The sequence below is a fragment of the Melanerpes formicivorus genome, unplaced genomic scaffold, assembly GCF_026170545.1.
Source record: "Melanerpes formicivorus ecotype bairdi unplaced genomic scaffold, bMelFor1.0.p_v2 SCAF_138, whole genome shotgun sequence".
Lineage (NCBI taxonomy): Eukaryota > Metazoa > Chordata > Aves > Piciformes > Picidae > Melanerpes > Melanerpes formicivorus.
This window is the reverse complement of record NW_027142490.1, coordinates 209,451-225,109: the sequence shown is the minus strand read 5'-3', so window position 1 is coordinate 225,109 and position 15,659 is coordinate 209,451. Positions and strand designations below refer to the sequence as shown.

Below are 15,659 nucleotides of genomic sequence, written 5' to 3'. Positions count from 1 at the left end.
ATCCAGGGAGGGGGCATCCACAACCTCCCAGGGCAACCTGTTGCAGTGTCTCACTACCCTCACAATAAAGAATTTTTTCATCATCATATATTTGACTTAAATTGAGGATCTTTGACTTAAATTACAAGGCATTATTTCATAGCATTGAGAGAAGAATAAATGATAGCTATTCTATTTAGGAGATACATTTCCTACAGAAAACTGCATCTTCCAGTCACATTTTAAAGCAAACAAAGTTGAATGAAAGCCCTGGACTCACTTGACAGAGTAACTTGTGTTCAAGCAAAGCATAGCAGCCCTAATACAATCTGTTTAAACACATAACACTAATCAAAGACAATACAAAGAAAGTAACACAACTAAAAAAGAGTAAGTATCTAATGAGTACAACATCTGTGAAACAGAGTTTCCAGCTGCAGTGACTGGATGAGAACAATCAGAGCACCAGTGCCCACACACTTTCAAAGACACACTTTAAAACTGTCTTTTGAACAAGTCAAGAAAGCCAAAGTCAAGTCTGACACACCACAGGCAGCAGAATGGTAGATCTGCAGCAAGTTACCACAGTTATCCAGAAAGCGACACCAGACAGTGCTACCAACAATGAATTCTGAAAAGCTTAAATCAGGAGGGTGCTTGCTCCTCAGGAAAATGGATGGAATCTCAACTAACTCTTTTTCCACAAAAAAATATACGCAGGACATCAAACTCCCTATCAACTTTGACCACTGACCCACACAGGTTGGAAGAGACCCTCAAAGGTCATCTTGTCCAAGCCCCCTGGAGTGAGCGGGGATACCTCCCATTAGATCAGACTGCCCAGGGTCACATCAAGTCTGATCTTGAACATCTCCAGGGACAGGGCCTCAACCACATCTCTGAGCATGCTGTTCCAGTATTTCACCACTCTCATTGTGAACAGCTTCCTCCTAATGTCCAACATCAATCTACCCTGCTCCAGTTTCAACCCACTGCCCCTCACCCTATCACCCCAAGCCCCTCTAAACAGTCCCTCCCCAGCCTTCCTGTAGGCCCCCTTCAGACACTGAAATGCTGCTATATGGTCTCCCTGGAGCTTTCCCTTTTCCAGCCTGAACTCTAAGTCTCTCATCCTGTCCTCATAGGAAAGGTGCTCCAGCCCTCTGATCATCTTTGCAGCCCCCCTCTAGATCCTCTCCAACAAATCCATGTCCTTCTTGTGTTGGGGTTTCCAGAGCTGGGCCAGGTAAGGCACTGAATAATACCATGGTTATGATTGACAGACGATTTCTTCCAGATCCTTTGTGAAAGGCTAGCATATAATTCTATCAGACACTGGAACAGTTTTACCCAGGGAGGTAGTAGAGTCACCATCCCTGGAGGTGTTTGAGACACATGTGAACATGGCACTTTGGGACATAATTTAATGGCCACGGTGGTTTGGGGTTGATGGCTGGACTCAATCTTGTAGGTCTTTTCCAGGCAAAACAATTCTATGATGCTAGGAGCTGACTTGGTAGGTTGCACATTAAAGTGACAATACCATAAAATGCTGCAAAGAATAACCAACACACGTGTAACTTTAACTCCCTGATCTACATACTCATACAGATGCTGCTGGAAACTTGGATACTGAAAAATGTCAATTTCAAGAAAACCCCATTAGTGTGTTACAGAAGTAATCTGGCTTTTATTCACTAAGTCAACAGTATGAGCTATGGAGACACACTCTCATTTGCTCTTAGGTAATTATAAAATAGCTAATCAAACTGCCAGCCCCATTTACACACTCAAGAGTCAACAAGTGGCTAGGTCACGACGGAGCACCCAGTTGAGACAGCATGGCTAATAATCCCGGTAGAAAACAGAATAATTTCCAGACCCAGGGCGTAAGAAAAGTGATTGAAAGTCACTGAAATAATCTTGTTTCAAAACTAAAGTCTGCTCAGAATGTGCCACATTTTTATCAGCTTGAAACAAACAAGAGTGAAGAGAGCACAATAGCACCGCCAACTCTAAGCAGCCTGCATAGTAAATTAACTGCTCCCATGTTTACATAATAGGCCTTCTCCCCCAAAGTAACCATTCTTTCCCAAGATAACCATTATCCCCTAACAATAATTCATGGCTGGCTTCTGGATTGTGAAAAAAAAAAAAACACATAAGGTTCAGAATCTCAGGAAGAAAGATAGAAAAATAAAAGCCCATGTCATTTATGTGTCGTTTAAAGAGAGATCAAAGAGTTGCTTTGAACAATACTTTACTTACACAATGTGAACTTGCTGAAATACTTCCTAAAGTATCTACTAGATATATATATCTCTAGTCTATTTCTAAAATACTTTCTGAAGTATTTTAGAAGTCAAAAATACTTTCAGTACTTCAGCCTAAAGTACTAAACCCCTTTCTAACAAACTTCATGCTTTAAAAACAGTGATTTGCTTGCTAAAAGGTCAGCTAGATGGTCAGCTTGCTTACACAGTGCACTGGAAAGCAGGGCTAGCAATCCATGCCATAAAAGGAATATCATCCTTTGCATTGCAAAGAAATTAAACCAAGCATTTTGGGGTTTTAATGGTAAAGCTACTGCTCACCCATGAGAAAAGCAGCAGGGAAACTGGACACTATGCTAACATTCATATTAAAAACCCAAACCACCTACCAGTAACCCTCACAAAGTGCAGATCTCAGAGGATGAGGTATTAAAAGGAAGATGCAAATATAAGAGGTAAAGATAGCAAACAATTCACATCCACTGATTACTCACAAGATTATTTCTTATCATCATTCCCTGGAGCTATGCTGCTTGCAGTAACTTTTCCAAAGAGGGCTCTATCCAGAAGTACTATCCCAACCTTCTGTCCTGCTAAAAACCTCTTCCAAAACCTTTGTATTTGTAGTTGGTTTTTGCTTTCCAAATTGGCAACAGAAGATCTCCAGAGCCCCCTTCCAACCCCTGACATGCTGTGACCCTGTGAACTACAACCCTCTGCCTTTTCCAACAGCTGAAGCATCAGCCCATGGAAAACAAACATGACCATAAAACCTGAACAATTCCAAAGCATAACATGCAACTAATTGTAGGAGGAAGGGTGTCCATACAACAACACCTAATGCTACAGAAAGGTGTTTGCATGGTACCTTAGTAGCCAGAACTTTTATGTACACCATGAAGCAACTCTCCTGGCCTCATTCTTATAGAGTATTTGTAGTGGTGGTTAATGCCTTGTTGTTGAAAATAAACACTTGCTACAGAAAATCTGATCTGCCAAAGGGGAAGCTACAGGATGAAATGAAGGGAAGGTAAAGAATAGCAATTTTAAGACAGACAGAAAGGTAAACCAGGAATTACTAAGCCCTGCTCCTAGTTTTTAAGACTACTCTTTTTCCTTCATCTTCTGCTCAACACAACAGCTTTGCTCTGTTTCCATTCTCCCTCTGCCTAGCATCTTTAGAATGGGAGAAAAAAAACTTTAGCTACCTGACTGCAGCAAAAAGATGGTTATCACAGCTACTGTAGTTAAAGAAGCAGCAACAAAAATGACAGTTATTACAACAAGCAAAGTAGGCCTCAATCTTAGCATGGGTGGCACCCCACTGACTTAGCAGAGTCTACCATCTTCACTAGGTATTAATTTGATCAGTGACCCAGCACAGAAATCAGGAAACACTCCAGAAATGAGATCTGAAATAGCAGTCAATCGAGGAGGTTTCTATTTCTGATTTTAATCCCTGCTTTTGATCTAGGCAGAGGAGAAAATGACCTTCCGGTGCCTACTGCCACATAAGGCTGAGACTCAGATTTGTTTGCCAACATATTAAATTTGCTCAAACACATCCTTTCACTCTAAATACCAAATGCTTAAAAACTCAAAAGCAGCAAGCTACAGCATTCTGACACTATGACATCATCCTGTCTGGTATACTTTAATAGAATTTGGAAATAAAACTTGATTAACTGAGGGCAGCTTAAAGAGGATACATTAAAGATCCAAATTGAGGACACTTAGCCAGTAAAATGAAAAAATACCCAGCCTTGTGAGTGACTTTTACTGTAAGGCTGAGGGAGCTGGGATTGTTTAGCCTGAAGAAGAGCCTCCTCTTCTTCTTCCTCTTCTGAGAGGAAACCTTTTTGCTTTCTCAAGCTACCTGTAAGGAGGTTGGAGTCAGGCCAGCGTTGGCCTCTTCTCCCAAGTAACTAATGACAGGACAAGGGCTAATGGCCTCAAGTTGTGCCAGAGAAGGTTTAGGTTGGATATTAGGAAGAATTTCATTACAGAAAACATGATCAGGCATTGTTGGAATAGGCTGCCCAGGAAGGTGGTAGAGTCACCATCCCTGGAGGTGTTCAAGAAACAAGCAGATGCAGCATTTCAGGACATGGTCTCGTGGTCATGGAGGTGTTGGGAAGAAGGTTGTTTTTGATGATCTTAGAGGTCTTTTCCAGCCTTTTTGATTCCATATAGCTTTGTAAATGGTCTGACAGAGGCAGAAATGAAGCCATGCACGTGGTTTCAGCAACAAACCAGATTCATGGTTTCCACCCCAAAAACTTCCCTCTGCTGAAGAAAAGTGCTTCCAAGTATTTGTATTTGCATGTTGCATTATAAGATACTCACTGTTCACAGCATCTTGACCATTAAAAGGGAAATGTCAACATAGTCTTTTGGGAGGAAAACAATTTCCATCAGGGCTAGGTTTTAAGTTTTTAATCACCATCAGAAGTTAGGATGGAAAAAGGAATGCATATAAGGACTCAATCACATACTTTGAAATTACCTCTTGTCAACATGGACTACATGAAGCAATCACCATCATGTCAGCAGAACTACTCATGAACTTTAGGAAATCTTAAACATCTGCATTTTGCAAGTGCCAAAGGGAAAGCAAACAACTACATAATTTATGAGGAATCACTGAGTTAAAAAGTCCTAAACCTCTTGCCACACAGACCCAAGGCTGACAGGGAGTAATCCTCACCCCCAGCAGTCTGAAGAGGAAGCTCCTGCATTGCCTCTGTAATTTACTAATGTGTTTTCCTTGAAATTGACTTTGTCAGTATCCAAGTTTTCAAGAGCATCTGAATGAGTATACAGAGCATGGTAGTTGAAATTATGCATGTGCTGATTATTCTTTGCAGCATTTCATGGTATTGTTGCATTAATGTGCAATCTGCCAAGTCAATTCATAGAGTTACAGGATTGGTTTGGTTGGAAAAGCCCTCCAAGATGGAAGTCCAACCATCAACCTAACACCACCATTGCCATTAAACCATGTCCCAAAGTGCCATGCCCACATATTTCTTGAACACCACCCTGGGCAGCCTGTTCCAAGGCCTGACTACCCTTGCAGGAAAAAACTTGTTCCTAACATCCAACCCAAACCTCCTCCAGCACATTTTCATGCCATTTCCTCTCATTCTACCACCTGATACTAGGAACAAGGGACCAAAATCCACCCCACTCCAATCTCCATTCATGGAGTGGTAGTATCACTTCACACACAAAGCAGAGTGCCTGCATCACCTCAACAGTTCTCCATGGCATTAGACTGTTCCTATCATTGGTAAGGAGCCCTTCTAGCTATTCTACCACCATACCAGCTGTCATTTCTTATAACACTCAATAAAATGCATCAGGCTGGTGCAGGGAAGTAGAAGATCTAAAAAATCACGACCAATCCCTGCCACTTCCTGGAAAATTGAGTTTTCAGCACGGTGCATTTCTAGTTTCAAAATGAAGAGTAGAAGAATCATTAAAGTGCAGAACACACTCAAAAGTTAGGCATGCCACACTAATCTGTTTACTAAACTGACAAGAGTGACATCTCCCAGTCCCCACGCACATTCCTAAAAGCACAAACACATCCAAGTTGCCGTTGCGAGCGTGTCTCACAGGACAATTAGTTTGAGCTGAAGTCTCATGCTTTCAGAGGTCTTGTTTGCACACTAACAATGTGATCTAACACGAAACACACTGGATATGTGACTACAAGTCTAAGTTAAGCAGCTTTTCGTTAGGACAGCTCTCCAAGTTTGAGTCATTTTAAAGGATCTGAAAATAACAATAGCCTAAGGCAAGCACACACATTTGTTTTCCTTCCACAAACCAAGGTTTAAAAAAACACAGCCAGAAGCCATAAAGAGAAAAATAATAAAGGGCAAATGGTGCTTAAATAACCCAAAACATAAGTTCCCTTACATCTCTTGCTTAGGTTGGATATTAGCAAAAATTTCTTCACAGTGGTCAGGCATCAGAACAGGCTGCCCAGGGAGATGGTGGAGTCACCATCCCTGGAGGTATTCAACAAAGGTGTGGACATGGAATTTTGAGACATGGTTTAATGGCCACAGCAGTGTAAGGTTGATGGTTGGACTCCTTGGAGGTCTTTTCCAATTAAAACAATTCCATGATTCTATGATTCCCGAGGCACACTCACATAGCAGTTAGAGGTGCAGGAAGCTCCTGTTTCCCCACGGGTACCTACTTAAATCATAGAACTGTTTCAGTTGGAAAAGACCTCTAAGATCATCAAGTTCATTCTTCATTGTATGGATTCATGACCACACAGAAACACTCACCACTTTGTCCATAAGCTTCCAGGTCTTCTCCACAGTCCTCCGGTCAGCAGCAGCCTGTTTGGGGGGCCCCACAGCATCCTGAATGGCATCAATGAAGCCCAAGATCCGTCCCTTGCGTGGGTTCCGGCCGTTGACGGAATTGGCCATCTGGGTGTCAACCTGGCCGCAGCGACAGAGAAACTGAGATTCAGAAGGTGCTCCCAAAAGATCTTGTTTACCAGAAAGAGGAAACGCTTCCTTCTCCCCGGGCAGGAAAGGGCAAGAGCAGGGCATGTCTAAGAGCAAGTTTAACTGTTGATGACCAACAGCGCAAACCCACCTGGCCCCAGTTTACACCAGCAGAAGCAATCCCGGATTTACTGCCAACAGCAGCAGGCGGGAGAGAGAAATCCCAGCCCAAGAGCCTGCCCGAAGGCCCGACCAACCCCCGCCCCACTCCCCCTACCCACGCCGGTCCCCGGGTGCCGGCGGGCAGCGGGCACATGCCCGTCACCAGACAACAAAAGCGGAAGACGCGGAGCGGCCGCGCCGCTCAGGAGGGGAGGGGGAAGGAGGAGCAGGAGGAAAAGAGCAGCCTAGGCGGCAGGCAGGCAGGGACCGGCAGGGCACAACAGCGCCCGGGCAGCGGGGGCAGGCAGCACAGAGCTGGCTCCCGGAGCGCTCATACGTACGGATTAGCACCGAGAGCGGCTTTGTGCCAAAAAGCGAGAGGAGCCGCCGCCGTGAACAGCAGCGAGCGGCAGTGGGGGAAGGCTTCTCAGCCCCACTGCAGCGACCACTTTTCCCCGTCCTCAACCCGGAGCGAAGCGCAGGCGAAGCGTTTGGTCAGCCGAGCCTCTCCTCCCTCCCTCCCTCCCGCGGGAGCCGCGGCTTTCACTGCCCCGACAGGCAGGCACATCGCAGCGCATCCCGGTCCCAGCCGCCGCCACACGCGATTGCGGCTCCACACACCCGCAGGACTCTGCCCTGTGGCACTGCAGGGAAGCACCGGGAGCTGCTGCCCCACCACCCGTATCGCCCTGCCCGCTCGCTGGCTATATGCGCGGTGTGTGGAGAGAGAAAGAGACAGAGTCCTACAGACACATGCAAAGAGAGATACAGATATATGCACACGCACAGCTCTGTTTGTGGCACCGCTCGCAGCCCCCGGCAGGCTCTGGTCTCCCCTCACTCCTAGAAAGTGAGGTTGGCTCCCCGCTGACGGCGGCGGCAGCAGCGGCCCCGCTGCTACTCCTCCCACCCCCTCCCCGCTGCGCTCTGGCGGCTGCTGCTCCGCTCGAAACATGCCCACCCCGCAGCGGCACAACAGCCAGCACCGCGCATGCGCGCCGGGAGGGGAGGGGGATAGGGAGGCAACGCTGAGGATCACAGACCCCTCCTAGGAGGTGGGATCACCGACCCATAAAAACCAATAATGACAGGAGAAAGTTTGCTTGACGTTTCAACCAGCAAATGAGCATGGGTATAGGAAAGGGGCCGGGCCGTGGCTGGGAGAAGGCCCGGGAGCTGGGGCGGGGGGGCTGGCTGTTGTGTGAGTGACAGGAGATCTGCTCAATAGTAGAGCTCGGAGGGAGGGAAGTGGAGCTTCCGGTCCCGCCCCACCACGCCTGCTTGGGGTACGAGGGGTCCGATTGAGGCCTCTCGTGGGGCGAGGTGGGGGGCGGGTTGGTTTGTAGGAGATCCTGAAATTGTCGCTGGTTAGAGGGTTTGTAGGGGTTAAACACGCGGCCGGGAGTTGTGGCAGCGTGTCTGTCTCCCCAAGTGGAGCTGTGCGTGCTGGAGTACTTGAATCCGCCTTAAAAAAAAGAAAGGGGAAAAAAAAAACCCCAACATCTCTCCTTGCTCTTGCCACGTTTAGCGCTTGCTGCTCTTGCACTTCCCCTTTGTGCTTTGGAGAGCTTTGCGGGGGTTTCTTTGTGGCCACAAAGTACAGGAACTTCTTGTTCTCTTCGTACGTCTGCTTTCTTTTCTAGTTTTTGTTGCGTTCGTTGGTTTGGAGTTGTTTTGTTTTGGTGGGAGGAGGTTTGCTGTGAGATTTCGCATGTAGTTTGAAAGGGGCTCTGGGAGAGCTGCAGGGAAGCAGTGAGGGCTGTTAGGGCTCTCTGAGAAGCAGTGAGGGATTAGGTGAATGCTTTTTATTTTATAGTGAAAAACACCTCTTCATGGTAAATAGCTAATAAACAGGCTTTTGTTTTAGCTTTCTTCTCACTTCTCCCTATTACCTGTGAATGCTGGAAAGAGGGAAGTTCAACCTGCATGGGGGACAAAACACTTTACTTCAGCATCCTTTGAAGATGTTCCAGGGAGTCATTATGCTTTGCAAGTGTTAATCATCTAATTAATTAGCCTACAAGGAAGCAAAAAATCGCAACGCTTAGGAAACGTTCTGAACACGGTTGTACGGGAAGAGTGCCTTAAAAGTTTTGCTTCTTGGGGGTATCAGCAAGTGTGTTTTCCACAGTATTTTCCATAATGTTTTATTTCCATTAAAAAAAAAACATAAAAATAAAAATTCATTAAAGTATTTTTTTTTAATTAATGCTTTGCCTTTTTCTTGGTTGGTATTTTTTTTATTAATGGTTTGTCCTTTTTCTTGGTTGGTTTCTTTCCTGATTTTATCCAAATTTTGACCTTTAATAAACCAGGAGTCAGAAAAATAAATAAATAAACAAACAAATAAATAGTCTCTGGAGTCAGAAAAATAAATAAATAAATAAATAAATAAATAAATAAAAAGTCTCTGGAGTCAGATAACTAAATAAATAAATAAAAGGTCTCTGAGGTCTCTTCCAACCTGGGTGATTCTGTCTCAGACTGCTTCAGTGTTCCTTATGTTTATACCATCTGCATGTATATTTAGTGCAGGTATCTTCCTGCTGATGTAAAATGTGTCCAGCTCCTCCTCTAGGCACGCATACAACAATAAAACTTCATCAATGACATCTCCCTCAAAGGTCATGATTCCTCTATGGCTTTAAAATATCAATGGGCAGGTACTTAAGGGTGTTGGGAGCTTCTCGCTTCACTGTAGGCTCTGTGAATTCTTCTCTTACCTTCCCTGTGTTGTTTTAAATGTTGGGTTAAAACTCTCCTCTCTGGCAGCTCTCATTTTTCTTTATCTGTAAGCTCATCTTGCATAAAATTAAGATGGTAGTGACTGCTTGCTCTTTTCTGGCTGTTGATACAGCAGAGGATCTGACATGCTTCTGAACTTGTGAAATCTTTGCTGCTTTTTTCTTGATTGCTTTGTTTTCATTGTTGTTTTGCCATTCTCTTCATATCCTGCGCTCTGCCAAGCGCTGTGAGTTGTGCTTGGTAGCTGGCTGGGGCTGAGTCATGTTGTCTTTCAGTTCATCTGAGTGCAGCAGGAGCCAGCAGCTCGGTTCTCTCCATCCCTCTGTGCTCGTGGTGTGTTATTAAAAGAATCTCCAGCTCTGGGGGGGGGGAGTGGGTGGTTTTCAAACAGCTTTTTTTTGCCATACCTGTGCTGTACAGTAAGTACAGATATTCTGGGAATTACACTCCTCAGAGGGATCATGTGGATGCGTTGGAAGCAAGCCAGCTGGGAGAAGCAGGTAACACAGATAACCTAAGGGTGTTAAAGATGGGTCAAGGTTTTGCACACTGGTTTTGCACACTGTGCTGTGAAAGGACTGGCTGCTTGTGTGGTTTCAAGCATGCAAAGTGGGAACCATTTGATAGGAGACAGCTGAGGAGTAAGGCTGAGAAAGGAGGAGCTAACAGCTGCCATGTGTCTGAAGTTTGAGGCATATGCTTGGTAGTAGTGCAGAACATAAGGACTGGATATTAGAAACTATTTACAGTGGGGGTGGTGAGACACTAGAACAGGTTGCCCAGAGAAGTTGTAGATGCAGAGAAGTTGTAGATGTAGGACCTCCCTGGAGGTCCTGAAGACCAGGCTGAATGAGGCCTTGAGCAACCTGGTCTGGTGGGAGGTGTCCCTGCTCACGGCGGGGCAGCTGTAACTAGATGATTTTTAAGGTCCCTTCCCACTCAAACCATTCTATGATGGTTTTGCCCACTGGGTCTGTAGGGTGCATGAGGATAAAAGGCCCTTGAAAGGGTGGTGTGGTTTTGTTGGTGGTGGGGATCTTTTTGTGGTGGTTTTGTTTTGCTTTGGTGTTTTGTTTTGTTTTGTTTTCCGTGTTACAAGTGACTTTTTGCCCGAATCTGCTGAAACATAAGAACAAAGAAGAGGTCAGATGTAGGTTTTATTTATAGCCACATACATAGGATAAAGGATTGCCTGCATGCACAACATGATTTTTTTTAAAGGTTAATTCAGTATACAATATGCTGAGTGAAGTGATATGGTAACAGTGCTTGTAAAAGCTGAAGTCAGCTCTTTGAAAAGTTGAATGCGAAGTGACTTCTTGCAAGCTGTAACACAATCCCCTGGTTATCTCAACATCCTTAGACTTCCAAAGGAGTTATCTCGGTGTTTTGACTGAGTGTGTACAATGTTATGAAAATGGAGCTGTACCCAGAGGTGCAGTGCTCTGCGCTGCGCTGTCAGGCGGCAGGGTAACGGCTGAGCACTGACAAGGTCGTGCTCCTCAGAGAGCGTGTGATGCTGCAGCAGAAAGCAGCTGGTCCCATTTTGCAGGGAAGCTGAGGCTGTAAATCCCCTTAGGACTCCCTGTTTTGGTGCCCTACATCCCTCTGTTCTGTAAAAACACCCAATCAACCAAACAAAAACCCAAGGACAACGAAACCCCACTCTACACCCAAACAAACAAAGATAAGAGGTAAATATTATAAAACCAGGTACCTTTAAGTTCTGGAACTATTTGCTTAAATGCATTTTCATTAGCCCATTCTAAACATGGACAATGTCTTAGAATCATAGAATGGTTTGAGTTGGAAGGGACCCTATAGGTCATCTGTTCACCTCTAACAACTGTTAAGAGTATTAGAGTGGAGCAGATGCTATTATTTTGCAGTGCCCTCAAGGTGCTAGGATCTACTTAAAAATACAAACCTAAAAAGAGTGATTTGTTTATGCTTTGGAGAGTTGTTGAGCTGCAAGACACCAATGTGGGTAGCTTTCAAAGTAGATTGCAAGGTATTTACCTCTTCTATTATAGCAGCTTCAGAAACAGAACTGCATGATCCTTAAGGCCCCTTCCAACACAAACCATTCTATGAAGAGCAATTACCTGTGAGACTCAGAATTCTCTTACTGATCATATCAGTAGGTATAATAATAGATACATTTCTTGCCTTACAGGGGTAATTATTGGGAGAAAAATTGGTGATAACAGTAGCATTTTGTTGTTAGATGATTATCTAGTTATTTCAGCTACCTCTATTTTTTTTTACTTAGGTTGTTTCTCATTGAGTGCTCAAACCAACTTTGGTTACTGGTTTCTAGAAATGAAATATTCTTTTCATGCATGAAATACAAATAATGGTAAAATCATATTAATGTTTTGGTTGGAAAAGGCCTCCAAGAGCAACTCCAACCATCAACACCACACCATCATGGCCATTAAACCATGTCCCACAGTACTATGCCCACACATTTCTTGAATGCCTCCAGGGATAGTGACTCCACCACCTCCCTGGGCAGCCTGTTCCAGGGCCTAACCAGGTTTAAACCTCCCCTGGCACAGTTTCAGGCTATTATCTCTCATCCTATCACCTGATACTAGGGAGTTAAACCCAATTTGTTGAACTGCTGTAAAACAACAGCCAGCCACAACATTTTTCAATCTTTCTGTGCCCTGTAGAAGTCCATCATAGCTCCAGCAGGCTGTTACAGTAGAACTCGTGGTAACACAGTGTTGCTGCATTAGTTCTCTGTGCTGTGGAGGATTTAAATCCTCTCTCTCTGCTTGTTTTGGGAAGGCAAGCTCATTTTGGCTTTGTCTGTACCTGTAAGTAAAATGAGCCAGGCAGTATTCTTGAGCCCTGAAGCCAGGCATGGCACAGTGGGGTTGGTACTAAAATTGTACCACCACCCCTTCACCCTTCCACACACAAAGTTCCTACATTCAGGGAGTGATTGCTGACCTGTGATAAACCTGAACTTGCTTGCAATGACTCCAAGCTGTGTGGTGTGGTTGACATGCTGGAGAGAAAGGATGCCATCCAGGGGGACTTAGACAGGTTTGAGGGGTGGGACCAAGCCAAACTCATGAAGTTCAACAAGGCTGAGTGCAAGGTCCTACATCTAGATCAGGGCAATCCTAGGCACAGATAGAGGCTTGGAAAGGAATGGCTCAAGAAGAGTCCTGAGGAGAAGGATTTAGGGGTGTCAGTTGCTGGAAAAATTCAGCATGAACTGGCAATGGTCACTTGCAGTCCAGAAGGCAACTGTGTCATGGGATGCATCAAAGGTGTGACCAGCAGGACAAGGGAAGTGATTCTGCCCCTCTCCTCTGCTCTGGTGAGACCTCACTTGGAGTATTGTGTCCAGTTCTGGTGGCCCACACACAAGAAGGATGTGGAACTGCTGGAGTAGGTCAGGAGATGACCAGAGGGCTGGAGCATGTGTGCTATGGGGACAGGCTGAGGGAGTTGGGACTGTTCAGCCTGGAGAAGAGAAGGGTCCAGGGATACTTTATAGCAGCCTTCCAGTACCTGAAGGGGGCTATGAGGGAACTGGGGAGGGACTTCTTACAAGGGCTTGTAGTGAAAGGTCAGGGGGCAATACCTTTGATCTGGAAGAGGGGAGATTTGTAGCAGATATTAGGAAGAAATTAATTAGAGTGAGGATGGTGAGACATCAGAACAGGTTGCTCAGGAGGCTGTGGGTGCCCCCTCCCTGAAGGTGTTGAAGGCTTAGTTGGATGAGGCCTTGAGCAAGCTGGTCTAGTGGGAGGTGTCCCTGCCCATGGCATGGATGTTGGACCTGGATGATCTTCCAACCCAAACTATTCTATGGTTTTATAAAAACTGCTAGAGAAGTATTCTACTGATTTACCACCACATGTATCTATGACTGTGCTAACTATATGTAGACAGAGTTGAATGTGAGTGTGCATATAAATATACATGTCTGCATGTGGAGTGTGATATGGAGCCTTTCTCTTTTGGTAATTTTAGTTGGACTTAAAATAATGACATTTATTTTCACCTGGCTCCTTGAAGAGCACGTCAGAAGTACACTGGCAGGAATTTTACCAAGGCTTTCAGCCTTGTATTTCCAAATCATTTGTGCTAGGAGCAAATCAACTTAAGTATGATGCTGTTTTCCATGCAAAACCTAGCAGAACAATTTGCTTGCCTCTGAGCAATTGGAAAATACATTATCTGTTTGCAGGAGGAGTAAGGGAACTAATTGTGGGGTGTTTCTCTCCACACCTTGCTAATGAGTTCGTTTGTTGTAAACTAGACAGCCCACTTCAAAACACATCTCTGCCTTAATATATTGTATTAAAAAGGCATGTCAGCTTCATTGTAAACCGGCTTTACCCTCAGGGAGCAATTTGACTGGAGTTCTTCTGTTTCTTTTCTGTTATTAATTGCATCCATCTGCCAGAGCAGGTGCAAAGGCTTTAACTAAGTCCTATCATTTTAGCACTACCTCTTGAATTTACTCCATCTGTGTGACAGCATAAAAATAATCAATGTCAATATCTCTTTTTTTTTTTTCCCCTTTCTTTTTTTCCCCCCTCCCTGTTCTGGCTGAGTGCTGTGATCTTAGCTCTTCCTAACATCAGCCTGATAAAACAATAGCAGCAACACTGAACTCCAGCACTGTATTTAATATCCTGCCCACATACAACTGGAATTTCTTGTTTTACTCGAGAATTAGGAGCTTCACTTTGTTCTTACTTTTGCTTTAACCTCTTTGCATTTCATTTGACACAACCTGAATTAGTCTGAAACCGAATGGAAACAAACAGAGCCTCGCACAGAACAGGATGAAAAAAGCAATGGCAAAGTAGATGTCAGTGTAGCATTCACTGCTCAAAATACAGCTGCTCTGTGCACTGGAATGAACATTTCAGAATGGCAAAAAAACAATTCACTGATTCCTCTCCCCAGAAGCCTGCTTCACTATTTTTCATTTTCCTCTTGAAAAAGTAGTCTTGAAATGAAGCAGAAAAACACAATCACAGATTGCATTATGTAGGATGAGCAACTGATGCAAAAGTCTTGTAAACTCAGTTTGAGGCTAGCTGAATGCTCCCAGGGAGGTGGTGGAGTCACCATCCCTGGAGGTGTTCAAGAGGGGATTGGACGTGGCACTTGGTGCCATGGTTTAGTCATGAGGCCTGTGGTGACAGGTTGGACTTGATGGTCTTTGAGGTCACTTCCAACCTTGGTGATTCTGTGAAGCCTTCAGCAAATAATGACAAAATGTAAATGCATTCAGTTTGTGTTTGCAAATGAGCCATACAGCAGATGAAAAAGCACTCACTTCTACTAAAGTAGTGACTTGCCTTACAACAAAAAACCCCAAACCAAACCCAAAAGTTTTGAAACAAAAAATAAACTTACTTTAATTGAAGGTATTGGGGGGAAATTACTTATTTTAGTTCAAGATATTGGGGGGAAAAATAGCATTTTAATTCAAGATTTTGGGGGGGAAAAAATGAATTTAAGGTAAGTATGTGAACAGGAGGGAGGACACTGACTTGTTTACTACACCAGGGAGGAAAGGTTCTTTTCCTTGCTCAGAACCAAAGTATTGGTAGAATCTGAAACACACAGGAAGCCCAAGGTACACCACAAATTCATAGTCAAGGAGTCAAACAGATTATAGCAGCAAAAAGTGTTTTAGGATGGAGAGAACAGTAGAAGCCACAGTAGTGAGTGACACAGAAGAAGGATTGTAAGCAAATAGATCTTAATGCTATCATTTTCTAGCACTGCATGATCTTGAAGGTCTCTTCCAACCTGGTCTGATCTGGTCTATCCTATCCTATCCTATCCTATCCTATCCTATCCTATCCTATCCTATCCTATCCTATCCTATCCTATCCGATCCTATTCTTATCCCTATTCTATTCCCAGTTTAAGAGCCTGAAAACATTGAAGCCTGCTGTAACAAAAAGTCTGCATGACAGCATCTCATTCATTTTTTCCTTCAATTAAAGCTGCTAATGATACTGTTCAAATCTCCACT

At 44.3% G+C, this 15,659-nt stretch overlaps 1 protein-coding gene across 3 annotated transcripts in view; it reads right to left on the bottom strand.

Annotated features, from left to right (window-relative positions):
• Window positions 1–7,840, bottom strand: part of CBLB (Cbl proto-oncogene B) — a 116,161-nt gene extending 108,321 nt beyond the window's left edge. The window contains exons 1-2 of one of the 3 annotated variants that reach the window (XM_068168427.1): window positions 7,677–7,840; window positions 6,560–6,718 (exon numbers count right to left, since the gene is read on the bottom strand). In XM_068168427.1, the coding sequence (XP_068024528.1) occupies window positions 6,560–6,706 (147 nt within the window). In that variant the 5' untranslated portion in view covers window positions 6,707–6,718; window positions 7,677–7,840. Of the gene's footprint in view, window positions 1–6,559; window positions 6,719–6,878; window positions 6,945–7,676 lie in introns of those variants that run through there. The other 2 variants (XM_068168426.1, XM_068168425.1) reach the window with 2 other exon arrangements.
• Window positions 7,841–15,659: the final 7,819 nt, after the last annotated feature.